The sequence below is a fragment of the Haliaeetus albicilla genome, chromosome 20, assembly GCF_947461875.1.
Source record: "Haliaeetus albicilla chromosome 20, bHalAlb1.1, whole genome shotgun sequence".
NCBI lineage: Eukaryota > Metazoa > Chordata > Aves > Accipitriformes > Accipitridae > Haliaeetus > Haliaeetus albicilla.
In genome coordinates, this window is record NC_091502.1 from 26,526,786 (window position 1) to 26,554,576 (window position 27,791).

Below are 27,791 nucleotides of genomic sequence, written 5' to 3' on the forward strand. Positions count from 1 at the left end.
AGCAGTCACAGGATGGGGACATGCATAACAACCAATTTTTTGGGTTTTGTTCCACCAGACAGCATAAAATAGTGTCCTAAAGCACACCCAGTCTTAGAATCCACTGCTTTCTGCTCCACAATTCCTTGTTCATCCCACTGCAGAACCTCTTGCAGCTCAGCTTGCTTCTTTTAAAAAGGGCCAGGTACCTGTTACATTTTCCCCATGGAGGCATTAGGTCCGTGATGGTCTGGTAGCAAATGGTGAAAAAAAACCCTTGGTAGACTTAACAACTGCTATTACTTGAGTATACCTAAGCAGCCTATCCTTTCAAACCACAGCTCATCCTGCTGCAATTAGCAGATAAGCTACTCGAGCAGAATCCAACACCGACATGCCATTCTGAAAGGTTATTAAAATACAAAGCTTAGAGTTTACAGTTAAGAATTTGGTCAGTGTACCAACTCTTACCCACTGCAATCGAATGGATTCTTCCTGCAATGGAAGACACAGCAACAGAGGGCCTTACAGAAGACAGTAATATGGATTAATTTACCTGGTAGGTGTTGTCAAAGCTGTCATACATGAACCTGGTGATCAAGGATGTCTTCCCCACTAAAAGAAGAAAAAAAACCACAGATTCAAGGAACAATTTCTGTGCAAATTTTAAGCAAGTGATTTAAAAATGGTTTCAGGAGGAGTTTTACTCTGTGTCCAACAGTTCCACACTGTGCAATTAAACTTCCTAGAAGCAAAAGAGCAGTTATTTGACTTTACAATTGCAAAGTCACCAGTAGGCATATTTTTTCTGAAAAAGGTTGGTTCATGCATCATTCCCGAGCATCAGTTTTACTCTTAAATATTTGAGATTTGAGGCGAAAATTTAAATCATTTGATAGTTGCGGTTTCTACCAAGTCGTTCAGAAATTTCAGTTGAACTAAATGAACAAATGTAATAGGTCTGACAACTGCTACAACGAATTATTATAAACAAGACAGCTCTTCTTGCTCATAAAACAAGGTAGCTATGTTGCTTTAAAATACATCTCACTGTGCATCTCCTCAATGTCACACTCTCCATATTTGTCACACAAATGGCAGTCCCTGCTGTAGTATCACAGTAGCATAAGACAAGATTGAAGAGCATCATTGTTGAGAGGCTTGTTTACCATCTGCCCACAATGCCTGCAGTCCTTATCACTCCATTAACTTCACCCTTCCTCTGACAACATATTCACTATACCTTTTTGTATAAGCAGGTTCATATGCTGTTAAAAATGCCGTTATCCACCCCAGCGATGGCTGCAGCTCGTGATGGGTATATTCACTTGGCTATTCAGCATTAGGAAGTCAGTTGGCACTGCAATCAGAAGGCGGCACTGCAGGATGTGCAGGCACACCTGATAGTCACAGAGACACAGGCGAAGCCTTTTTCATGCAGGCATTTGTGATGCTGCAGCTCCTCTGTAACTGCAACTCAGCTTGGCCAGATTAAATCACAAACTACGTCAAGATCCTCATTTCATAACTGAGATCTACATAAACTGTGTGTATCGTAACATTCCAGCCAGGTATCAGACTACTTTCTAATCTCATTTTCCTTAAAAGACAAGTAACATGAGGTTCATTTTAAAACACCCATCGTCACAACAGTTACTTTCTCCTCCTGTAAGACCAATGATACAGCTAAGCTGGGACAAAGCCTAACTCATACTCCATGGACAACTTCTTCCTACTCCATGCCATCTTCACCTAGAGGAGACCAGCAAGATATGCAGGAACTGGAACATCTCAAACCTGCCTTATTCCAATATGTTGAAATACTCTTAATTGTAGGCAAATTATTTAGGAAAAAACTGAAGTTATTCAAGAATACATCACCTCCCACTGTTTTCTTCTAACCTCCTTGCAGCTGGAATTTGCCATCTCCCACTGGCGGGGGAGAAGAGCTCTATGACTTACGTTAGCCATCAAGCATTGCAGGTACACATAAAAGGCAGTTAGATGTGCACAAGCCAAAGCTTGTGTTCTTCAAATAAGCTTCCAGAGATGTTAGTTCTCTGCAAGGGTGACGATCAAGACAGCAGGGAAATTTAAGCCATGATTTTGGGGGTGGGGTTGTTGGGGGTTTGGATTTTTTTTCGGGGCAGGGGCACTAGGGTTGTTTGTTGGGTGTTTTTTTAAATCTTAGTATGAAACTTTCAACAAAATCTCCAGTACCATACTTAAGCAACATTTTAATCCATCTGCAAACTTCAGTTAACTCTGTAAAAGTGCTAAACTAACAGGAATCCAGCCTTTGACAAAAAGATTTTCCCAAGTCAAAATTTGAATTCCTGTGTGAATTTTTAACATATTCTGCTTCAGAGGCATAATCAGGTTTCCCACAAAATTAAAAAGTTGCCTTTGCAAAGGTAGAGCAAACATGCCCTTTGGTGAGTAGGTTTTCAGAAGCGACACATCTCAAATGGGCAGGATTCCTGAATCCCTTATTCAAATTTGTCCCAGGACACCACAGATGTGTTGAACAGCAGCACAAACTGGTGCAGGGCAAACAGCCATCGGCTGAGAGAGGAGCAGGGTTTCACTCCAGACCCAGCAACAGTGACAATCCTCGAGACAGCCGTGAGCAAATCCAATACCTTCTCACTGCAGCACACACTATAAATCCCAGTAATGGGTCTGCAGCACCACGAACAAGCTGGCTTTTTCTCACGTGGCCACTGATGTAAACAGTTAAATTTAATTCTTCAGAGGTGCAAGGGGATGTAATCAAAGCCATGAAATAATTTGCTTTGCTAAGTCACAACCCCTGAAGAGCGTTAAAGTCTTCTGGCAAGTCATTTCCCTTCCCACTATACACTGAGATGTCTTGGAGGGAGTCTGCCTAGAAACCACAAAATCTGAAAAGATTTTCTATTTCATAGTCCTGGAGCTTCCCAACCCTACCTTCACTCATTTCACAAAAAGAGGGGAAAAATAAGGTGCCGCTTGGCTTGCTTATATTTAAATATCTGCTTCAACCAACATTTGGATAGAGTGTCTTAATGCACTTCAGTTCCAATATATTTCTTCTCCAAACAGACCAAGGTTTTCTTTACATAGTATGTCAACAGGCACCAGATCAAGTAAGTATTAATACCAACTGCTTACAATTTTAATTCCACCATAACTACTGAAGCATCACCGTTTCTCCTTTAAAAAAAAAAGACTTGCTTTAAAAATCCTGGCAGAAGTAAAAGCCCACAATTCCCACTGTATCTATAATTAAAAGTCAGTGAATCTTCTCTTCAGAAATTCACAAGTTTAGATTATATAAACAGACACCTTGTCCAGAGGGTTAAAAGCTTTAAATATTCCCTCTTTAAAAGAGCCACTCCTAATACCTAACACCATCTCACCTCTCCCCAGCCTCCCCACACACACCACTCTGCCTGCCAATGGCAGAAACTATTCCCCAGCCCTACAAAAAATAGCCGGATGAATCACCTTAGGATTCATATACCATCTGTTGCACACTAAAGTGATGCGGATGCATATGCTGATTCTCCTGTGGAAGCCATGCTGCTATAAGCTCTGTTTCAGAGAGCTTCAATAGAGAATGAAAACACACAGAAATTAATCTACTGTCAATTATGTTGATCACATTTCTCCCATACGGAGGCACAGCACAGGCCCCTGGGCTAGTCATAGCTAAAGCACTGTCACACATGATTTTGTGAGTACACCGAGTACGTAAATGTGCTAACTGTATTATGATGGACCTAACACAATGGTTGCAAACTAAATTCCCAGCGAGGATAATCCCTTACATAGGGAAACCTCATCGTGCAGCTAGCACACCACAACCCGCAGAAAGAAAGAGCTGATCTCTTCCCCTTCCCTTGGCAGAGCAACAAGGAAGGGCCATTGAGCCATATTTCACCATTTCCTTTTGGAGCTGAGCCCCTGGGCTCTCGGATGAGTTTTCTTTTTACATCAGTTTTTATTCAGAATGGTCATAACGGAGTTTTAAGCCCCTGTGCATGACTTTAAAAATAAATAAAAATAATAGTAAAGAACATTGCCAAAAAAAACCCCCAATTTATTGACTGAGGATCTGCAGGAGAGTTTGAATCCCATTCTGTTACATATTTTCACTTGCTTTCTTTTGTCTTGCTGGCTGTATGCTTATCGAATTCACAGAAAGCATTAATTTGGGAGTGACTGCAAGCAAGCTAGAGGACAGAATCAGAATTCAAAATAATCTTGAAAAAAGCAGAAGTGAAAACGAAGCTCAGCAGGGAGAAGTAGCACAAGGTAATACACACAGACAAGAACAACTGGTTGCTTAAAACACAGATTGCAAACAACTGGGTAAGCAATCTGGGGGTTATAACCAAAGGAAGCAGATAAGACAGTCAAGGCTTCAGCCTTGCTTCATTAAGCAGGTTTTTTTTAATCTAGTGGGTTAATTTAATCTCTTGGAAAAATTTCAACACAAAAATATGTCCAGGGCAGCATTAATCAGTAATGGAGTAGCATACAACATCCTTTAGGCCAAAACATTTCTGGTATGCTGCTGGGACAAAAGAAAAACAACATGTTAACATTATCCTTGGAGGAATAAAGGTGGGGGAGGAAATGCTGCGAATGGGGTTTTACCGCAGTGCACAGCTTTGGCTGGAGCAGCAAAGGGAGTTCTGCCGGACACACAGACAGCTGCATTACAGGAAACAAGGAAAAACCTCAAACAATTCAGGAGCTGAGAAGGAGCCTTTTGGCAAGAAAAAAAGGCAGCTTGCATAGTTCACACAGAACAACCGAAAGGTGATGCACAGCAGAGAGGTGATAAGGAAATGTGGTCTCTAGCCTCTCTTCTCTTTGTAGATCAAGATGTAACAGCTAAAAGCTGAGTCCAAACAAAGTCCTACCAGAAAAGGCATGCAACTCTAAAAGTTAAGGGTAATTAAACTCTGAAACGACCTATTCAGCTGGGCAGTGGATTCTCCTCCCTTCCTTGGCATGCAAAGTTGTCAGATGTCATCCCATTGTAGGAATTTATAAGCAAGGCATCCGAAAATTTTTTGAACCAGAGGGAAGCTAAGAAAATAAGTGATTAACCAAAGAAACCATTTGTTCCAACACCGCACCTGAACGTCAATTTTGGAAACTCTTCTGTCATTAAGTGGCTGAACAACAGTAGCAGCATGGGTTTCATCAGACAAGTTTTCTGCTCCTACAAGCTTTCGATGTAACGACACCAAAGTCCACATTAACCCAGCTCCTAATCACACAGCTGTGGCTCAGACACCATTGCTTAAGTGCACAGATTATCAATGTATGCTTCTGGATGGAAAGGCAACCAGCTCCAACAGGAATTTTTAAGCTTGTATCTGACTTGCTCAGATGGTTTTCTTCAGCTATAGCAGCTCTGGAAGAATTTGGACCTAGAGATCACTGGTGGCTCCCATACTGAACTAGCTACTCACTCTCCTAACCATCAAACCTGAATAGCTTACATTAATACACACTGCAGAGCCTGCCTGGTGTTTTTTTCTGGAAGGCTGGGGGAAGAGCAGAGAGAAGTATTTGCTGTACAAGGCAGTAAGTGGAAGCATTCATCCACATTAATTCCAATAAACTGCAATGTTTTAATACGTTATGGGACAGGAAACAGTAGGCTGTTCTGATATATAAAAATAGGAAACTCCTAAAAGGAATGGTGTGATCACTAGTTCAGGACAGAAACAAGCAGATGCCCAAATACTAATATCCTCCTAAATCAGCAACTGAATCAGTCGCAGCAAACAGCAAAGCATCCAAGACACATAACTGAGTTAAAAGACAGGAACTTGTGAAGTTCCTATCAGCGAAATTGCCATTAACTATGAGGGCCCAAATTCAAAGCCTTCAACAGCTAATTGAGTCAACCTGATCAATACTCTTTGTCTGGAAGCCTTGAGCCACTGCCTCGCACTTATTTCAGAAAGAGCATTCATCTGCAAGATGAAATCAATACGCTAATCTCATGGTTCCAGCAACTTTGATCTGACAGCAGCGACTGGAGAGATTTCAAGGTCATTCATCTGATTCTTGAAGACTGCCTTGTCCTGCTTCTGGGGCCTTGCGCGCTGGAGATTTGTACGTCCAACGCCAACCACCACTAATGACATTGATTAATGGTGGGTACCAACAACTCCTCTGCGCCAGCGCGTGCAAAATACGTGCTACCAGCTACCGCTGGCAGCACTGCAAGCAGCACTCCATGCTCTGTACTGTAACGAGTCAGTGGGGAGACTCGCACAAGAGCCAGGGATGGAAGAGACCCATTAGATAATACAAATCATCTCCCTGCCAGCACAGGATTAGAAGGTCATTTGTTGCCAGGCAGAGTCTGCAAGGGGCTCAGGCAACAGTCAAGAGTGACCTACAAAGGAGAAGTAATTGGGATTGTGCCACTTCTAGTCTATGATGTACGAGGACCAGGCCTTACATCCCCATTTCATTTTCTTAGGCATGCACTTGCCTCTTTTATACTAGAGATTTACATCTTGTCCAAGGATTCTTCCAGAAAAGTCACACTTAAATCTCCCAGTTCATACTAGTTGTTGTTTAGCATTTTCAAAGCATCAGCCATAAAAAAAAAAAAATCCAAGAAACATCTGCAAATCAAAATAGTCTTAAAAATAATCAATCTATCCAGCCTTTTCATTGGAAAGCTAAAAAAATCCACTTGACCTCTCCCAGATCTCAGAGACAGACTTGGTTAACAGAGATTCAACTTGCTAAAAGCATAAGTTAAAGAGAGGAAGATGAAGAAAGGCTTCTCATCACACATACAGATAAATCACAGTGTAATCCCAAAATTTCACTTGTCCTTTGCAAGACTCCTTTAAGATTTGGTTGAAGGATAAATCCCAGTGACATTACAACTTTCTTTCACAGATAAGCTCACCTCAAAATCTTCACTGGAAGTATTTCCTTTACTAGACACACCACAGCTTATCTAGCAGTAACTGAGGTGCTGACAAGGAACAGTATTTCTTACTGAGACGTCAAACTCTGTTCTGCCCTCAACTCTCAAAGCAGATGACCCGATACCACCCAAGGAGTCCCGTTGAAAGTTACAGCTCCAAGACCTTTCGACTACCAGCCTCACATCAAGTTTCATGCTCAGATTTGCTGGTACTTCAGACCCAATGCTTAGAAGAGTTGCTGAAACTCAAAGATATAATGCTCAGGATCAGAGAACTTGCTAGTCCAGATCCAGAAAAAAAAACAATCCAAGGCAACAAGAGGAAAAAGCATTGCTAAGAACAATATACTGAATTATGAATGCATGAAAACCATTTTTAGATTTTTTATTTTAAAAGAAGCCCCAAAAGGAGGATGCTTATATTTGACTTAAAATGATCTGTATGAGCCAGTAATCAAGAAGAATATTTTTAGGTATGTCAGTCTGAGCTCTTAAAACAGAAATGCTGTATTAAAGTGATTAAAGCAGCTTCTTTAAAAAAAAAAATCCTCCTCTGCTCTTCACTGTCAAGCTATGGAAATTTCACCCGGTTCCCCCAAAGGAAGAAACAAAGCTCATTCATTATCCCAAAGACACTGGCAGAGCCAGCAGACTGCATTCACCTAACAAATTCTCAGTAAGATTAAGTTTATCCAGTCACAGCTGAGGAACTCTGAGGATAGCATAAAGTCTAGTCACAGAGAGCAGAGGTAAAAGGCAGAGTTGACATGGTCTCGCCTCCTTGCTCTAGTTAAAGAAGTTTTTACCCCAAAGTTGGTTTTTTTCCCCATTGATTCCACTTCTGCTCTATTGTCAAACGTCTTTTATTCTGCCATTTCTTTCCTGATGCAAGACGCCAGATGAGATCAGACCAAAGGACCATCTGAGCCAATTCTTTGCATCCCTAAGTCCCCAACAAATTAAAAAAAAATCGGGGGGCGGGGGGGGAATCAGAAGAAAGCCTGCAAAGAATAAACTTTCTTGAAATACACCTATGGCCCCACCCTCTGTAAGTACCATTGTTTACAACTAAAATCATGGAGTCAGGTAAAATAGTTATTTTTAATTAAAAGAAAAGTATGGCTACAATTGTTTTGGGTTTTTGTTGGTTTTTTGTTTGAGGGGGGGTTGTTTGGTTTTTTTTAGAGCAAAGGGCAATATTAAATGCACATTTAACAGACATTTTCAAAGCATGTTTTGGCTACGCAGGATAAAGCTGGCTGAAGGATGCCCTCCCAGCCTGGTTGCTGAAATGGAACGGCTGCCCCCATTGATTCCAGGAAATAAGAACATTTTGTACCGTTAACACTACAAAAATTGTGCAAGTGGCTTTCGTACTACTTCAGTGGTTCTTGCATTATACCAAAGCAGCAATGGCTTCTTTATGTACAAACAAAATGGTTCAAATAGCCTCTTTTAAGATAATTTATTCCCAGCCTAGTTAAAGATCTAGGTTATAAATTATACTCTTGTCCTTTTAAACAGATTTGCTTCTTTAAGAAGGAATTTAAGATTCTGTTTAGGAAGTTAATGTAGAATGCCCAGAGAGTTACAGGGAAACAAAGACCCAGAAAAACAGGGAACAGTTTTGGTTTATTTTAAATAATTTTAGTAATTCAAGAGATGTTCCATCATTTTCTACTTTAAGTATATTTTATTTCACTCATCCCAGAGAACAGAGGCAACTCACCTTGATTTTAATTGATTGTATTTTTCATATTCATTTGCAACAGAACAAACAATGGACTATGCCTTGCAGCCTAGATCAAACACAAGAAGATCAGTCAAAGGATATTAAAGGACCTACGGTGAATCCATCAACTTCAGACTGAGTGAAGCACAGGGAGCCTTAAGCAAGGAGCACACTCTGAACAGAAAGTCCATTTAATACACTTCGGCAGTTTTGTCACTTCTATTTTAGTTGCAACTTCTCTGACAAAGGAAATTTGCAGCTACATTGCTCTACACAGGAACTACGGGCCAGTGAAGATCTGCAGATAACTTGCTGATGCAAAGCATCAATATTTATATATTTCTTTGGCAGTTCAGTAGACATTTTGGTCCATCATAAGAATACTTCTAAAATGCAAAAAAATAAGTCAAGAACTTAAAAGCAGGTTCCACAAGCTGCAGATGACTAAAGTCCACAAACCTCCACGCTCGGAGTCCCCTGCACACAGCAAATGGTAGGCAGCGGCACAGGAAACCAACAGTTGATTTGTGAACAACGGATCATCACACAGTGAAAAACAGCAGCAAAGATGCTGCTGGCAGCAGCCAGCAGTTTGTACATGATTGTAGGGGGAAAGAAGGACAGACAACAGAGCAACCAATTCAGAAAGGGTTTTTTGGCAGTGTATTTGTGTAGGTTTTATGGCATCCTACCTCGAAAAGTAATTCTAGAAAGGCAGACACAATCAATAACAATGTCAAACAACTGTAGCTGACCTTTTTAGGCCAATGAATCCCTGCCAATCCTTAATTTCTTTTCAGGTCACCACCCACAACAAAGCTTTTTTTTCACTCCTTTAATTAAAAGCACTATTGAAAACTGTTTGATACAGTCCTGGATCAATTACTTTGGCCTCAGGGATTGCTGGTAGTCTATAGCTCTCAGTCTGAGAATCACTGGCTTGTACCCACAAAGCAGAGTAGGTAAGTTAGCTTACCGCTCCTGGGGTACACATCATACACCTTGCACGTTGCCAGCACAGTTTTATCAGTCCACACTTCTGTAAAATACACTGCGATGTTTGTATCATGCTATTCAGTAATTCCATGGATGTGCACTACACTTACCAAAATCAGCAGTTAAAAGTCTGAAAAAGGCATGAAACCAGCACTGTAATGTCTACAAGGTAGCAGGTATATGGCAATAGGTTCCTTTTGATTCAAATTCAAAGGAAGCAGAAGCCTAAGGAGTAACTGTCCCTTTAGAGTGTTATTTCATACAAAATAGTATCTCCACTCAGTAACCTCTTACAACCAGAGGTGAGGAAAGAAGAAAGCTCAAGCTGCCATCAGCCCTGCTCCGACACCTCCTCTCTTCCTTTTTCTTCCCAAATTAAAACAGAGCGACCGATCAAGACAGTAAAACACAGGCAAACACATGCTAAAATTCACCAGTGTGTGGTGAAGTCAGGATTTTCTCTAACTCTTCCACCTCTTCCTTTTTCATCTTTGAAAAGATGCATCACCCTTCCCAGCTGAAGAATCCACTCTTACACATCTTTCACAGCTGCCTTTGTGGGCTCCAGCACTGGCAGAGACATTTCACATTACATTTCACATACTCGGTTGGACTGACCGGGTATTATTTCTTACCAGAAGTTTTAACAGAAATGAGTACCGAGAAACTGGCAGCAGAGGAATCCCACAGTCCAGTTTAATTCCTGTAGCAGCCTGCCCAACCTCAGTGAACTACAGGGAAAGGTGTGCTTCGCATTTTCCTATTTTCTATTTAGCCACCAGTTGACAAAACAGTAAGAAATAACTAATCACAGCCATCACCACAGTTGTTCAAAGACTATTTATATTAGAAGCAATCAGAATTAATAACTCTACAGAAATTAATCAACTGGAAAATATAAAAGACTTTTGGAAGCCCGAGGTACTCCTGAAGCATATCAACTATTTTATTTTTCCATCCCAGGCCATAGTATTGGACATTACATAGAGCCTTAAGATCTTTACAAACTTTGAAGTCCCAAATTCATAGTGTGAATTAACATCAACACCCAATCCTCTGAATCAGATTAAGATGTGCTGCTCATCGTCTATCTCCTGTTCAGGTAAGGTGCTGGGCAGGGCGGGGTGGCAGGCAGGTTGAGCCTCTTAAAAATTAACTTTTTTACCACACATTTTAACACCTTCCCAGATGAACCATAATAGCATTGCCCCAGTTAAGAAAACTAAGAGCAAGGGCTTTACACAAAATGGTGATGAATTTAACGAGATACAGCATCTGACCAATGAACGAGTGAAATGACCAAGATGGTAACTGGCCTCAGAAACACACCCCTTCCCCTCCCCTCTATACAGAGCTCCCAGTATTTTGAAGTACTGAAAGATACTGAACAAAAGTTACTTATTTTCTCGTTGTAAATTTGATTCCCTTAGTCCTTCCAAAGATTCTATCCAAACTGGACTTTTCAAGGCAAGCTGAGACATTTTTATTACAGCTAAGCATCTGCTTAAGGTATGTTCCCACAAAAGACAAGTTTTACTCATTATTTCCATTAAGAAAGAAACAGCATGGCCAGAATTTTGCTGCTGAGGAAGTTGCCATTTTCATTTTACCATGTAACAAGCAAGTGCCTTGAACTTCGATCAACTCTTTGTGATGGAAGAATTTCCAAGAGAAATATTTTAAAGCCTCAATATCTCAGCAGTTCCCAGCAACTTCACAAACCAGAAACTGTGACATCAGCCTTTTAGCTCACTAGACAGCCTTCAGCACTCTGGTGTTAAAAAAAGCCTGCATTTAACAAACTAGAACAGACCATAAGCTAAGTATACAAGCCTAAATGGATGGTAAGAAGCAGGCATGAATATTTATGACTGTCTGGTGCAGAACAGCAGGAAGGGAAGCAACAGAGTCGAGTGAACTAGCATGATATAACAAGGAATGACACCTACCTAGCAGATGAGCACACATAAAGCCTTTATGTGAATGGCTGATATCATCTGCAGCTTATTCTCACATGCTACAATAACAGGGACACAAAGAAAAGAAGCAAGTCCCTTTTCACAGTAGCACCATTTTTTAAAACTAAGTATATGAAAAAATCGTGCATTTCACATGCATTGCTGTTCGCTCAATGCTTTCCTTTCACAGACAGCGGGCATGGTATGATTTTCCTAAAGGATTCTAAAGATTTACGGCAAAAATATCGACTATATGTATTTTTGCGATGGCCCCAGAAAATCAGTGAAATTTGCAGCTCCTGAAGTCTCAGCAAAACATCTTCAAACGGTAGACACCACTGAAGCTATTTGTCACTCAGGAGGCAAAGGTTCAACTTGTCTCCCTGGCCATAGCCAAAGATTAATTTTTTAATGGCTTCTAATAGAAATTGATGAATATGCATTTCAAGTGATGCTCAAAATTATGCAAGTTTCACAAGCATTTGAGACCTTGCTGGAAGACATGTCCTTGCTACTCAGAAGCAAATAGGAAATATAATTTTGTCACAAGCCAGATGTCATCAGAGCAAAGGGGTTTTAGTTCCAGTCAATCTCTCCAGGCAATAACCCACACAAACAAGAGTTTTCATGCCTGCTGCCTGGCCGACTGCTCTTTCCTGTCAAGCATTTCCATAATTTACAAAAAGGGACCAATTACTCCCTTATCTACAACAACCAGTAATCAAATGATTAACACTTCAGTAACTGCCTTATAAAAAAGATGACTATGAAAATACATGTTAGTCTGAAAATCTCATTAACATTAATTTTCATTCAGTGTTTTCCTTGAGTACCTCAGAAGAGCATGTACGCAGCGCTATTTTCCTAACAGAAGCAATGAGGCCCTGCTTGTGCCACAATACTTCACCCAAGACAAAAGGAAATTGAGGTTGAAGCACTTCTCTGACCTAGAAAGTATTTTTTCCCAGGGTCTTGCTAAAAGCCATGCCCAGCAAGGCCTGTAAAATTTGAATGGTGGTGTTCAACAAAAGCAGAAGCTTAAGTAAAATCAGTTCTTCCAACCCCGCTTCTTATATTCCCACTAAGGAAGCCAACAGCTCTGGTTCAACAAGCTCATACTTCAACAGGAAAGGATCCCATCTCAACAGCAAAACACAATCTTTGACAACCAGGTTGTCCCTGACACTATATATTTCATTTATTGGCCTACTAAATAGGAACAAGATTCTTACTCACTAAAGCCCTGCAGATAGCAGATTATTTATGCTGACACAGGGCCACTTAGGTGCTTTATTCAGAGGGATTAGGACTGAAGTAAAGACTGGTGGAACCAAGGACTGAAAAGCTGCCCTGGCTATAGCAACTGTCTTCCAGTGGGATTCTGCAATAGATTTTGGCACAAGTATTAAATTTTCAAGAGTACCATGCTCCATGAGAAAATTGTCCTTTGAGTTCAGTCTGCCACAAGACAACTGTGAATATGTTCAAGGGAATTGGAGAGGGTCTGCATCTGCATTAATAGAAGAATTAGTTTGTGCCAGGTTTCTAGTCCAGATTTATTTTACCCTCTAATATTACTATAGGAGATACAGAGAAAACATCTCTCCCAAAGAGAGAGAGAAAAGCTCTCCAAAACCTAGCAGGGACATCTTGCACTAGATGTTAGTTAGTATCAACTTTGTTGGTTTTCACTCTAAAATCCCACGTTTTCATTCTAAAATCTTCCCTTCCCCAAGGGAACCTGCTCCTAATGCTGAGAAAAAAAGCTCAGAGAAGGACTGTTTGAACAATATCATTTCTGCCACTCAAAAAGATGCAAGTGGACATACCGACAAGTTGAAAAGCCCCTTGTTCCTTTGGGAGAGGTCTTATGGTCACATCTCACTAGAAGATTCCTCCTTCCACTTTGACAGCTAAGCTGGCTCACTGTTATATTTTAACAGTTTAGCATCTCCGGGCTGCTCAAATTTTCACACCACCCTTTTAAAGCAGCATATGTTCAATTATTTCGTGTCCTGAAATCTCTGCTCTGCTGATCAAGATCAGTTACTAATACCTCTGGAAGCCTTTTGGGGAAGTGTGGGCGAGGAAAGGTGTGGAAAAATACTGTCCTTCCAACTGGCTTTTGAACCTCTCTCTTGACTTCAGGCTGCAGTGGTGGGACACAGACCCCAGGAAACACTTGTTCACAAACCATCTCTGCAACAGGGAAGGAACAGACAATTCTCAGCCAACAGGAAACACTCGAGAGAACATTCTCAGGGTCACAAGGCAAAGCCCGAAACATTAAAAGCACAATTGTACTGTAGAAAAAACTAACAGCCTCCCTATACAGGTCTGAGAAGAACCCGTCAAGCTCTCCTGAACACAAAATGCTGGTCCTTCTGGCACCAGGGTCCTTTTGCGCAACATCTGCCAGAACATCCTCATCATGATCTTCACTAATTGCTTTCAAGCAGCACACCCCAAATCTTGCCTCAGCTAGCCTCAGCGTCCATGACGCCGCAGCTCCTGAAAAACTGCATGTGCTACCCAATATAATCACATGATGTACTCTGAAGTAATGTTAAGCCTATGTTAAACCTCACATACACATTCCCAAGGGACAGAAAATGGACAAGAAATTGCCTCTAACAAGCAGAGTAACAATTCTCCCAAAGGATCCTACCTTTTATGCAACCATTCCACCAGGATCCAAATGCCACACTATGAAAAAAAAATCAGTTCTACAGCTGACAGTTAGATATTGAAGGACGACTGGATAATAGTCTGCTGTGCCACTGATCTAAGTATTCAGCGACATACGGATGTATTTTATGCTGTCTCTAGGCATTTTAAGACCAGCAAGAGAAGCAAAGAATTGTCACTTTTATTTAAAGCTTGGCAGTAGCTAAAGGGAAAAGGAAGAGGCAGAAGAAGGTATTTTCTATTATCAATTGTTTTTTTAAGTCAACATTAGCCTGTTTGCTTTCTTTAGACATGTTAGAATCCTATTTTATTTAGTACACTTTTTTCTTGAGGGAGATGCAAGTTAGTTTTACCTGGAGTTTGGTATCTCTATTTATCAGTAATAAACTAAGCCACATACTGAGACTGTGGCACAGCCTAGACACATAAAGCTAGACAAGGCTCCCCTTTGTATTTTGGTATACGAAGGGTTCACAGAAATCAATAAAAATTTGTGGACACTAATCACAACTTTAATTACTTAAACTCAGTACTCTTTTCCACTAAGTAAATCCTAAAAAGCACTGACACAGTTGATGAAAGTAGAACAATATGACTGATTATTAATGCATGGGCAAGATTTCTCTTGGGATACACACCAAGCCTTGTGACAGTGACAAAAAATTCATGGTGATAAATAGCTTCATTAACTCTTGTGGGTTTTGTCAGTAATTAGCTTTACTTTTGCTCCCAAAAGGGGAAATATAAGAAAGAGCACAATACAAAAAAATCTCATGCTATTTGCTCAGTCATGGCCATGAAGAAATGAAACACTGAACATGGGTTAGTCCTCTAGTTACATCTCATAACCACTCAGTTTACAGACTTTGCAGCTGTGATTGTTTCTCAACAACTAAGTTGCACACTGCAAAGTTTTCATATAAAAGCTGGTTTTTTCCCACCACGTGCACTAAACTGTAGAAAAGAACAAGTCAGCCCCTGACTACTGAACAGGAAGGAACAGGTCTATTAAAATTATAGAAAGCAAAATACAGTAGTTTGATTACTCTGTCAAGATAGTAAAATAAAAAAAAAGGCATAGAAATGTTACCTCTTAGCACAGCTATAAAAATTAATTTTAAAGTACAGGCCGTGTGTTCTGAAGATGAAGCCACTTGTCTGGTTTTCTGCAGAGGATTTCCAAGTCAACCACATAACATAACCAGTGCTATTTTCACAGTTTAAAAGATTTCTAAAAACAACACAGAGCCAAAATTAGTGTCACAAGAGGAGGACCTTCAGGCAATTTCAGTTTTCCTCGTCTTGCATAACATCGAGCATCTGGGAAGTTACACAATGCCACTTTATGAGTACTTCCAGTTTTCTGTTAGTGAGAACATCTGTCATCTTTCATGTTTAGAACTTTGAATCTTCCATCACTTTGTACAGAAGGGCCAAATATTCTCCTTAAACATGGCTGAAAGCAACTGAGTTTTGAAGAAGCAGAATCCTGCCCATTTCTGAATGATGGACACGCTGTAAGCTGGTATAGAAGCCAGAAATTTTCTTCTACTATCTATAGCAGACCAAGCTAGGAGCTTTTCCTTGGTGGAAGGGACTCATAATCTTGTAAAGACCTGTAGCAAAAAACTTAAGAAGGTATGAATGAAGTATGCAGGTAAAGGCAGGCAACAAGAAGCAACAGCAGAAGAAGGATTAATGGAATTACACATGCAATTTGCTACATAGTGTGGTAAATGTGGTTTCATTCAAATGACCAGACAGCAAGAATAGGAAGAATAAACCTAAGATAAGGTAACAAGAAGATCCAGAACTGGAGCCTTAAGTCCCCAGATAAGGAAAACAAAAGAACAAGGAGACTCAGGAATTTTGCCCAAGCCCTAAGAGGGATAAGACAAAAAACCTAGAGGAAAGGTCCCAAATAATTTCAGCTCCGAAGTGGTACATAAGTACAGCCCACAAATAGCAGCTAAGTGTCAGAAAATCAAGACGAATCCAAGAGACAGGATGAGGACTCAACTGTGTCCTGTCCTGTGTCACATTAAGCAACTCCAGCCACAACATTTGGGCACACATCTTGATCCTTTTGAGGACATGGATGAGAATGCATACAAGTAAAATCTACGCTAGAGTGACTGTGAGTGAAATCTGTTCAACTGGAAAAAAACAACTCCTTTCACTTCCATAAGGGCCTGCACTGAGTTTTGTTACACTTTTTTTTTTTAATGCTGTGGCTCTCAAGAATGGATTCCGGAAACTGGTTTCTATTCCTGGCTTTCTTAAGCCCTGGTTCACTACATTAGAAGCAGCAGCAAGATACAGGCCTGCCTTTCGTACATAGGCACCACAATTTTTGTTTAAAAAAGCCCCCATATTTCAAGACCATGTGTAGGAGCCCGAAGTATAAGACTATTAACCCCTTACATATTTCTAAAAGGAAAATCTTCACCTTTTGATGACACTAACTTTAAGTATTTTGAAAAAAAAAAATATCCCAAAGAGTAACTATTCTTGCGCATGGCAGACAGAAGGGGCAGTTGTCATGCAGATGAGTTCAAAACCAACCAGAGAACAGGAAGGATGAATGATATGCTCCCATTCGCTATGTGAGATATCCAGGAAAATGGGGGGGGGGGTGTGTGCACGCCATTAAGCTTGGGTAATTAACTAAGGTACTCGCAGGTCACCTTTGCATTTCAAAGACTGCTGCACAGGCTCTTCTTATTTGCCAGGAATGAAAAAACAAAACAAAACAAAAAAACCCCAACATTTATAGTCTCAGGATATTTTTCACCACAGCCTGAAGATTTAGCTTTCCTTCTTGTCTTACACAGTTAAAGCTTTTTAAAACAAGTATCTAATTAGGCTTAAAATATGCTCCAAAGGACTTTTATTATTTTAACTGCTCACGAAATGCCTCAGAAGTAAGGCTCTTCAAGCCTCAGTATAAATATTGGTAACACAAAGCAGCACATCTACAAAACTGTAAGAGCACTCGGAAATATTGTAAAACATGTCCCAAGGATCGTCTGATCAAGTCTGGATGACCATGAAGCTAAGGAAGAAGACTCAGTAGTAAGGAAGTCCATGTGATCACAGTCTCTATTCAAAACTTCTTAGCAGCAAGGCACAGCAAGTGGAGGAAGGAGGTCTCAGCTGCTGGTCAACATAAGAAAGAGAATTTCAGGTGGACCTAATCAGCAACTCAGCTGGCAAGAAGCAGGTAAGTACAGATTGGAAAGCAGAAGACATCCCATGCAGGACATGTAGGAGGAGCTTCCCAATAACATCTCAGAAATTTTTTTTTTTTTTTTAAAGCTGATGAACAGGAGCAGTAGTTCTTGCAAAATCATGTCTTCTGGACTCCTCACTCTGCTTTTAAACACTGGATTTCACCCAACACATGGACAAGTATTCCACTATCAGACTGTACAACCATCTCCAATATTAACCCAAGTTATATTTGTATGTATGCTTCTGTGGAAAAAAAACATTTAAGACCAGATTTGGGAGGCAGGGGAGTCGGAGGATGACAGGGGAAGGGAAGGAGGAGGAACAGTACTAGATCTTGGTTAGTAAAGTCCTCTTCATTCCCATTGCAGTTTAGTTGGGAATGGCTGCCTTTCCTTGAGCTACAGTATGAAGATTTACAAGATTCAGCTCAAAAATCAGAGAATGAATAAATCTTGTATAATCTCATTATTAAAAGACAGGATGGTATTGAGGTAAGCAGGCAGAATAGGGTTCTAGGTAGTCCCACTGAGGAAAGATTAAATTAATTTCATATTCCCAGCAGGTCAGGGACTAAAAGTGAATTGGGGCTCTAAAATGACACCTGTATGCCTAGGCAAAATATAGCAGGCTGCTCATACTACAGAACTTATCTCCTTTAGGCTCTGATTCAAATGTCCTCAAAGTGGTAAGGGTTGAGCTGCAGCTGGGTAGTAAACAGGAGTTCAGAGAGTCAGAACAGATGACATTTAGTATTTGCTTTTTACTAAAATGCCCTGTTTAGTTATTACTCCAATAGTCTCCACAACACTCTGGCTAATCATTTCCTTAATACGCAATTTTTGGACAAAGAATCAATTTTGGATTGTGGTGTTCAGGTTGGAATTTCAGAACAACTCTATTTAACTTTGTTCCAGTTTACTCAATGATAAAACACACAGCTTTGCTGTGAGCACATTCAGACAAATTAAATGCTTTTAGAGACACCTCATCCTTGTAGCATCTTCAGTTCAGGCAGAAATGCAGTTACATTAACACTTCCTAAGGTGCTCGCAGTACAAGAAAGTACAAAAGAAAAAAGTGGTGGTTGTTCATATAATAGCTTACAGGTAATTTCCACTGTATTTCTACTTTTATGCATTAATGTTACACAAATTTCAGTTAGAATTTTGGTTCTAATTTATGTGTATGTTTACAAGGTAAACACACTAGCAGACATTGCAAATGCTAAGACAACTTCATCTTCGCCAAACAGCTTTAGCCCTTGGGTCAGGTTGTTTCAAAAAGAGCTCTTGTAAAGTTATATTGCTGAACATTTTTATAAAGCAATAAATTTATTAGAGACATTTAATACATACTGAATGTCAAGTCACTTCTAGCCTCATCAATGGTTTCTAAGCTAGATTCATAGAATAAAGCCAAAAGAAGGAAAGTTTGATCCATTAAATATTTACTTTGCCTTTAACTGTAACTACATGTTTGTTTATTAACTGGGTGGTGGCTTTGTTAGGGTTGTTTTTATTATTTCAACTGCTTTAATGGTCCACTTGCTTCTTACACAAAATTTTGAACCTATCAAGTTTAGAAGACCAACATTTAAGTTTTATTATTGTCATGCAAGGGTAGCTTAATATTCACTTTATATATGATGGCAGTTAAAGCCTATGGGGATTAATTCACTTTTTGAAGCATATTACATACAGGCTAGATCATTCAGACATGCCATTAAAAACAAGTACAGCACTGAGCAAAAATCCACAAGGACACCTTAAGTAATTAATCATTCATAAAATCCAATTTTTACATCCCAGTATTTTATTTTTAAATACCTAATTATATGCTTGTAAAAGACTTGGAAGATATAAAATGTTACATACACAGATCAAAAGTAATTAAGCCACTTTGGACAGACATTGCATTGGAAGTGTAGATCTACTCTTTAAAGCGTGCAACTGTTGCTCTGCACTGAGCTCCTCTTGCAAAAGGGGAAGGAGCTAAGAGCTCCTCCATCACCTAGATCCCAAGATCCAAACAAAACAGTTTTATAAAAACGACACTTCCAAATTCAGAAAACTGCTCCGAGTATCTTAGATTGGCATAAAGTCAGAATCAACACAATTGTTTCCTTCTCTTGCAGTTACAATTACTTTTGGAATGACCATGTTAAATGTAAAAATACTCAAGACTTCATTTCACTTCTCCAAAATCAGTGACCTTTAGGTGAACAATCCATGCTCCTATGAAGCATTTGCTCATATTTACTGAAAAAAAAGTTAGAAAGTGGCAAGAGGAGATATCCCTTCAACTAGATTTCCAGATTTTACTGCCACTTTTAAGTTCCCAGTTTAAATGAGAAACTAATAGCCACAGAAACATTTTGAAAACAAGAGGGAGACCTTCAAAAGATAATAATGAATTTCTAGTTTAAACACCTTTAACACAGTATTTGCTTCCAGAACAAACCATATTCATGGGCAGGTTACACAGGAATCTGCATATAAATCCTCAACCACAACAACGTTTTCCAAAAATCACTTTTGTTAAAATAGGATAAACTAAAAACGATAGGCTAACACATCATCTAATACAAGAATACTCTTCTGCATTCTTCAGAATTATAGTGCACCGGTGACATTTCCCTGCAGAATTATTGGTTTCATTATCTCTGTGGTAAGGCACCACAAAGGTTTCTCTGCCACCATCAAAAACAAATCTTGGTATCTGAGGAACATAATGCAGTAACAAGAGAGATTCCTCTTCCCTATGCAAGAGTACTTAAATACTTTCAGAAATCCTGAATTTTAATTTTGCATCATTCATCTTCTCCAGAGATTTGAGTATTATCAATGACAATCGTAATACATACACTAGAAATTACATCAGTGAAGAGACTTGTTGCCATGCCTTATAATTTGCTACCTGAAATCACCAAGTTCAGCTGCTAGTTAGGCCCCTTCTTGGATAACCTCAGATTATCTTCCTTTTCTTCTTTGGTACAGAGTCCCAGGATTGTGATGAGTTATGTTTCACTCTAACCTTCAGAGCATTCAAATTCCAGTGGTCTCGCATCTTTTAATTTAAGGCGTAAGATTCAGAAAGATGAACAGCAACTTAACAGTAAACAGTCTAAGAATAGAACCAAATCATTTTACATTGTTTAGTTACAATTTAAAATTGGTTACAAAACTGAACTTCAGTGAAGTGCATTCGATGCTTCTTCCCTAAAACAAGTCTTGATCAAAAATCACCTGTCCAGTTCTCTCCTGTCACAAGACTGTCAAAGACTGAGGTGTAAATATATTCCTACTCCTTCAGGATATGTACACATGGGAAAAATCTTGCCTAAACATAGACGGTCAATCCAATATTCTCTAGATGTTAGTGATTCTGAAAATGTAATCTAAGAGCAACAGTATCATCAGCTATAAATATTATTTGGTTTACGTTAATGTGCATGAAAAGCTGTATTCACCAGATACAAAAGGAATCACATCTGCTCCAGACAGCAGAAAATATAGGCAGAAATCAACACAAAAAGAAAGGGGATTGAAAAGTTTGGATAGCTGTAAGGGGAAAAGTCTATTTTATTAAGTTTTAAAAGCATACTAGTTCCCAGATTTTTTTGCAGTCATGAATGCATACCAAACTGCCCCCTAAGAAATTTCTTTAACCTACATTTATTGATAGTGAAAGTCAATGAATGCTATTTAACCGATTCAACATTTGTGGAAAGTCTTGATGAGGACATGTTCAGCTGCTTCAAGTAACTGTGTGGCTCAACTAGGCGTGAAGGTTTAATTCAGTCTATTAATAAAGTTAACACAATGTTTTATCATATTTTTATCAAGAAATTGACCAAAAAAAATCTTACAAAAAGCCAAAACTGAACAGAGAAATTGGGATGAAGTTCAATAGCCATTACCTTAACTTTAGCTTTCAGAACTATTGAAGCAAAACAGCACCTTGTCTCATTCAGAAGCAGCCCCAAATTGAGATGGTAAATCAAGCACTTCACTGAACAGGTTACATGGACAGTGTCCTGCTAGTTTAGCACATAAATAGATTCTACAGAAATGTGAAGTCATTGCTGATACACCAGAAGAAAACTGAATTCCCTCTGTGAGTTTTCTTACCACACCATGAACGCATCAAAATCAATTGATTGTTTGAAGGCTACCACGCCCACCCCATGCCTCAACACTCTATAAACATTATTAAAATAACTTGAGTCTTTGCAAAATCTCCAATTTTCACTTTTAAGAAAGCATGACACTGAACTCTACGCTGGTGGCTGTACTATAATTTTCCAATGAAGTTTAGAAAAAAGAAGGAAAATTTAAAATTATTAGAGACTCAAAAACCAGATGAAAATATCACAATACTATTGACAATGCTGCCTATTAAAGTCACATCTGGCTGGCACATCTGAAAGATCCTTGCAGCAAAGACATCCCAGAACACCCCAATTCCTGCCACTTGACTTGGAGCAGTCAAGTTTTAACCTTCATCTTCTTTTCCCTTCTAGTTTGAGCTGTTATATTTCCCACTTGAAAGCTTAACTGGACAGGACACAAACTGCTGATGGCACACAAAGCTGCTGAAATAAGGAGATACCTCATCCCTGCTTCTAGAGCAACCCATTAAGACTACTCTATACATCATCTTAAAGAAGGAAAAAGTAAGTTCATTTATTAGATACTAGCAACACAGAACAGTACAGCCTTTAGGATTGCTCCTGAACTACATAGATTTCATTAAAAAAATTGATTTGTAGGGGAAAAAAAGGACAATATCTGACTTATTTGCACTATTTTATGAACTTTGATAAAAGTTCTTAAGGCACTGTAAAGAAATTTCTAGACCAAGCAGTTTATCCTTTCTTTTAAAAAAAAATAAAAAAATTAAAATAATTTTCCTCTTGGGAACCATCCGGGCAAACTGGCTCCAGCAATAACACAGCAATTGAATCACAAGATGCAAACATTTTGACTAGTCTGTCTAGGGAGAGTCCCACAGAAAGTATTCATTTAACACTGCAAACAGGACAACACATAAAATGCCTCTATTTAAAAAACATCTCAACAGTGGCTAATTAACTCACTGTAAGAGGTGTTTTCAACTACAAAACACCAAGACAGATTCTATTTCTAAGTGGCAAATATATTAGGAAATGGAATGCCATGAATAAAAACCTGGAAGAGCTCAGTGTGAGCAAGGTGCTTCAAACTTCTGGATACCTTCGCAACATCAAAAGGGTCTTGTCATAATGCTAAATTAACCTTGTAATAGGTATTCCGTGCTTATACAAAAATGGAAGAGAGGAATCTGGGTGATTCAGCTTCCACTCAGAACAGTTCCAGTCATCTTAGGGCAAAAAGAGAAACATAGGATCGTCCTATTTCAGATGTGTGACCCATGGCAAGCCTCAGACTTCTCCCAAGACAGCAGAAGTGGATTCCTCTCCTGGAACTACTGAGAAACAGGGAGAAAAGCAGTTTTCATTAGCTAATTCTCATACATACAGATCATATATAGATTACAGAAGGACAGGTGAACTATTGCCTACCTTCTTCACATTTAGCTAAATCGCCCACATACTTCTCAACCAGGAAATATCCCTCACTATCCCCTTTGCAGCTTTGAACCCTTGTGCTGGTTTTGGCTGGGATAGAGTTAATTTTCTTCATAGTAGCTAGTATGGGGCTAAGTTTTGGATTTGTGCTGAAAACAGTGTTGATAACACAGAGATGTTTTTGTTACTGCTGAGCAGTGCTTACACAGCTTCAAGGCCTTTGCTGGTTCTCACACCACCCCACCAGCGAGGAAGCTGGGGGTACACAAGAAATTGGGAAGGGACACAGCTGGGACAGCTGACCCCAACCGACCAAAGGGATATTCCATACCATATGGCATCATGCTCAGCATATAAAGCTGGGGGAAGAAGGAGGAAGGTGTTGAGGATTTCTTGGCTGGGCAAAGGAATGTGAGCAATCCAGCCGTTAGGTGGGAACGAAGCATAAGTTTACAAAACCCTGGAGCAGACAAGGACGCTGTGTCCTTGTACACTGGGAAAAAGGAAGATAAGAAGAGCCTGACAAACAACACCTGGATGCTGAAGAATGAGATAAGTGACTGCTGGACACCTCGTGAAGAAGCTTGCTCAGCCAATAGAGAATAAGATAGTGTCGCGTGAAACAGGGTATTGTACCAATTAGAGTATTGTATAGGGCGCGTGCACAAGCGCATAAGGTATATAACTGTATCAAATGTTGTAGTAAATGGACTTCACTTGATCACATTGGTCTGTGTGTGATGTCCCTCCGCAACAGGAAGGGGGGACATTCAGAGTGATGGCGTTTGTCTTCCCAAGTAACCATTAGGTGTGATGGAGCCCTGCTTTCCTGGAGATGGCTGAACACCTGCCTGCCCATGGGAAGTGGGGAATGAATTCCTTGGTTTGCTTTGCTTGCATGTGCGGCTTTTGCTTTACCTATTGAACTGTCTTTATCTCAGCCCACAAATTTTCTCACTTTTACCCTTCTGATTCTCACCCCCATGCCAACGTGAGGGAGGTGAGTGGGCGGCTGCGTGGTCCTTAGTTGCTGGCTGGGGTTAAACCACGACAAAGCCCAAAATTCTGGCACATTAATGTAGCTATCAGTTTATTTCCACAAGAATTAAATCAGCAAAAACAACCAACTCTTAGGGAAAGGTGCTAACCAGACAAACTAAACCAAACCAAGAGGCCTCATAAGCTAACAACAGATCACTCAACACATCATTCTTATTCACTTCACTTAATCTGAAAGACTCCGTGGTTAGGCAGGCCCTCACTAATATAAAAGAGTAAACTTATACTTTTTTTATATATATATTTTTTCAGAGATTGTAGAGGGAGTGCTAGGACAATTCATCAAAAAATAAAGTGTTTGAATTTTGCACCTTTAAGGACAACGTATCTCCATTGAGGAAGGAGATTCAAGAAAGTTAATTGGAAGGATGCCCATAGTTTAAGGAATTCTTGTTTTAAATCAGTAAAACAACCGGGGTTTGATGGGAAACATCATTCTCCTAACACCTACATAAAGCACACTAATTCTCTGCCTCCATTACAGATGCAGAGAAGTAGGGGTAAAATTCACCCACGCTAATGCAAATGCCTGATATTACATTACATCCAACCTAGTCACCAAGGTTCCCATTGTAATCAGTGGCATCCATTTTACTGAAGATGAATATATGGTTCTATAACAGCTTTATGTGAAGGCTATCACAACCTTACAGCCAGCTGTGTCACAACAGTTGTGAAAGCTCTAACCCTGTACTCTTTACTCTGTTAGACCACAAGACTTCGGGATTCTTACTAAACTTTCCCTAAAATACAGCATAAACGAACATAAATTAAATAAATATAATAATAAATACATAGCATAAACAGCATAAATTAACAGGCTTCCTAGAGAGGTGGTTGATGCCCAAAGCCTGTTAGTGTTTAAGAGGCATGTGGACATTGTCCTTAACAACACACTTTAACTTGGTCAGCCCTGAATTGGTCAGGCAGTTGTACTAGACAATTGTTGTAGGTCCCTTCCAACTGAAATAGTCTAAAGACCCTGATCTTCACAGCATGACACTATTCATAGAAATTTGAACTTCATCCTTCCTGCTTACTAGCTGCCCAAAGCACCTCTAAAAGTGCTAATTCAACAAAATTTTTCCATACTGTTATTCCTATACACTTAAAATTATTAACCATCTACCTTGCGTTCTCAGCTCCAAATCTAATCAGTACAGGATCTGAGTAGATTTATTTCTATTTTTTTGTAACAGGGAACTACTTCTCTCCTCCACTTTAAACATCTATACAGCCCTCTATGCCCTTCTGAGAGGGGTTCCAGCTCTCTACGAGAAAAAGCCAATATTCTCCTCTTCCCTATTCAAAATACCTGTATTACAGAAATCTCAGATTCTGGCCTCTTAAAGCAAACTGGAGAAGAATCTCAATGAAGCCTGTAATGAAAGAGCACAATACAGGCTTGTAAAGTGTTATCTTTTAAGAGAACCATCTGGATTATTAATTTCTGTAAAGTGTTACTGAAGGGGTTCTAATGTAATTTCTGTCTGAAGAGCTGGAAGAATTCAGTGCATTGCAGGTTCACTTTTTATACTGCAACATCCCTTCATACATTATATATATATATATATATAACTGTATACATAAAAGCCAAACAAAAGCACTCCCTCTCCCTAAACCACTAGCTTTTTAATTGTTTCAAGTATCCAGAAGTTTCTTCAGGTTTTGCAATTCTTTCTTTTAGAGCTCACCTATAAACTCCTTCCCGATTATCCAAAGCTGGCCTCTTCCCCACACCTCAGTACCACATGGTCACTGTTGGTATGAATGCATCTCCATCCTCTGCCATCCACAGAAGGTCTCTACACCACTGTGGCTAACTCTTAACCTAGAGTTCTGCCTCCACTATCTTCTCTTTGAAGTAAGGGCCAGATTCACTGCTGTGATAGGAATAACCAGAATTTTCCAAAAACAGCCCACCTGCCTCTCCCTATCCTACTGCCTTTGGAGAAAGCATGGTAAAGACGTAATTTCTGCAAACAAAAGCAGCTGTGTGTGCTTCTTTGACCTGAGTTTTTCCTGTAATATTTGATTATCTGAAGTTTGGTTCATCACCTTTTCCTGCAGATGATGCCTTCCTAATTAAACACTGCTCTCTGCAGTCACTAAGAAATACAGCATTAGGACATTTGTCACCACTGCATCTGTCATTCTCCTTGAATATTATCTATCCTTGTCCTTTCTTCCTAACCCACAAGGGTTCATTTAGGCTCCTTAGAGCCACAGTTACCTGGCACCATATTTCCACAATGCCTAGGCACAGCTGGATCCCCTCCTAATAAATCTTCTGATTCACAGTGCTAGTAGTTCAGGTAGACAACTTCTTCAGCCCAGTTGCAAGCCAGGCAAATATGGATACCGCCATTCTTCCTGCCAGGAGCTATTTGTGTAAACGGGAAGTTTGACACAAAAATCTTGATAACTATTACAAAGCATAGAGCCTTTAACCAAGTCCACTACAGGACTTCAAATGTTTATCTTCCAATTTCCCCTCTAAATAAGTATGCAGATTACAACCTCCATCTTTGTCCTCTGTTTCCATGCAACCTCCCCCCTGCCCCATCTTAACTATTACTTGCATAATTTAATGAGCTCAAGTCAGATAAATAAAAAAACCTGCATTATAAGATGCAACCAACACTAGCGAGTTAGAGAAAACTAGCTAAAATCCCATGCAGCAGATTGCAGTGGTGAGAGATTAAGTGGAGAGTAGATTAAGTCTGTCTCACAGGAGAAATTTCTCCTTCATGGTATCATGGTATACAACATGCAAGACTTTCTATAGCTATGGAACGTAATGTTAAGATGGCAATATCCTCAGGCAGAGAACAGCTGCAGAAGGGACGAGATAAAATCAGCAGCCACCTGAGTATACATTTCTGGAGTGAAACATTCATGGTTTCTACTCTTTTTCAGCACTAAACATTATTCTAATGCAAGCTAAACCAGCATATGCTATCATCTAGCTCAGGGAATCCAGCCATCATTTCCCTGTACCACATGCTGAATGGAGTCCTTAAAACACGCTATCACTATCTTCCTAAATGTTTTGCCCTTGAAAGCACAACAAGCAATGCTAAGTGAGCCTTTTCAAGCAACGAATTAGAGAAGTTTCAGGAGACCTATTAAAATGCTAGGGATTACTACCGACTTTCCTTCCCTCCATCCTTTAACAAATTTAAGTTTTTCCTAATGTATCCCCACCGCCATTATCCACGTGGCAAAACAAGCAAATACTTCTTCCTGCTCCCTCCTCTCATGACTCCCTACGCTATGCTGCCCCAAAGAAAATTCTGCCCTCTCACACTGTAGCGATTTTTGTCCTGCCTGGGGGGGAAGGAGAAAAAAAGAACAAAAAGAAGAAAGAGAGCTCCACATAGCTTCCTCCTCAGTGACTCCATCTTATTCCCAGAACCTACCATCTTCTGGGCAGCTCTGGAAGGACTAAGACTTGACCTTTACTCTTTCCACACAAGGAGCTGCAGAACAGCTTCCACAAGAGCTCTCTTCTCTCAAACTCATTCTTCAGGCAGACACACAGGTACTTCTTCAGAATGAAGCTCAAACAATATCTTAAAATAGTCCTGATTTAAGGTTGATGCAGCCTGGCTTCTA

General features: G+C 39.8%; 1 protein-coding gene across 3 annotated transcripts in view; it reads right to left on the bottom strand.

The window, feature by feature from the left end:
• Window positions 1-27,791, bottom strand: part of RAB6A (RAB6A, member RAS oncogene family) — a 65,225-nt gene that overhangs the window by 25,794 nt on the left and 11,640 nt on the right. For all 3 annotated transcript variants that reach the window (XM_069808663.1, XM_069808662.1, XM_069808661.1), the window contains exon 2: window positions 536-594. In XM_069808663.1, the coding sequence (XP_069664764.1) occupies window positions 536-594 (59 nt within the window). The remainder of the gene's footprint in view (window positions 1-535; window positions 595-27,791) is intronic.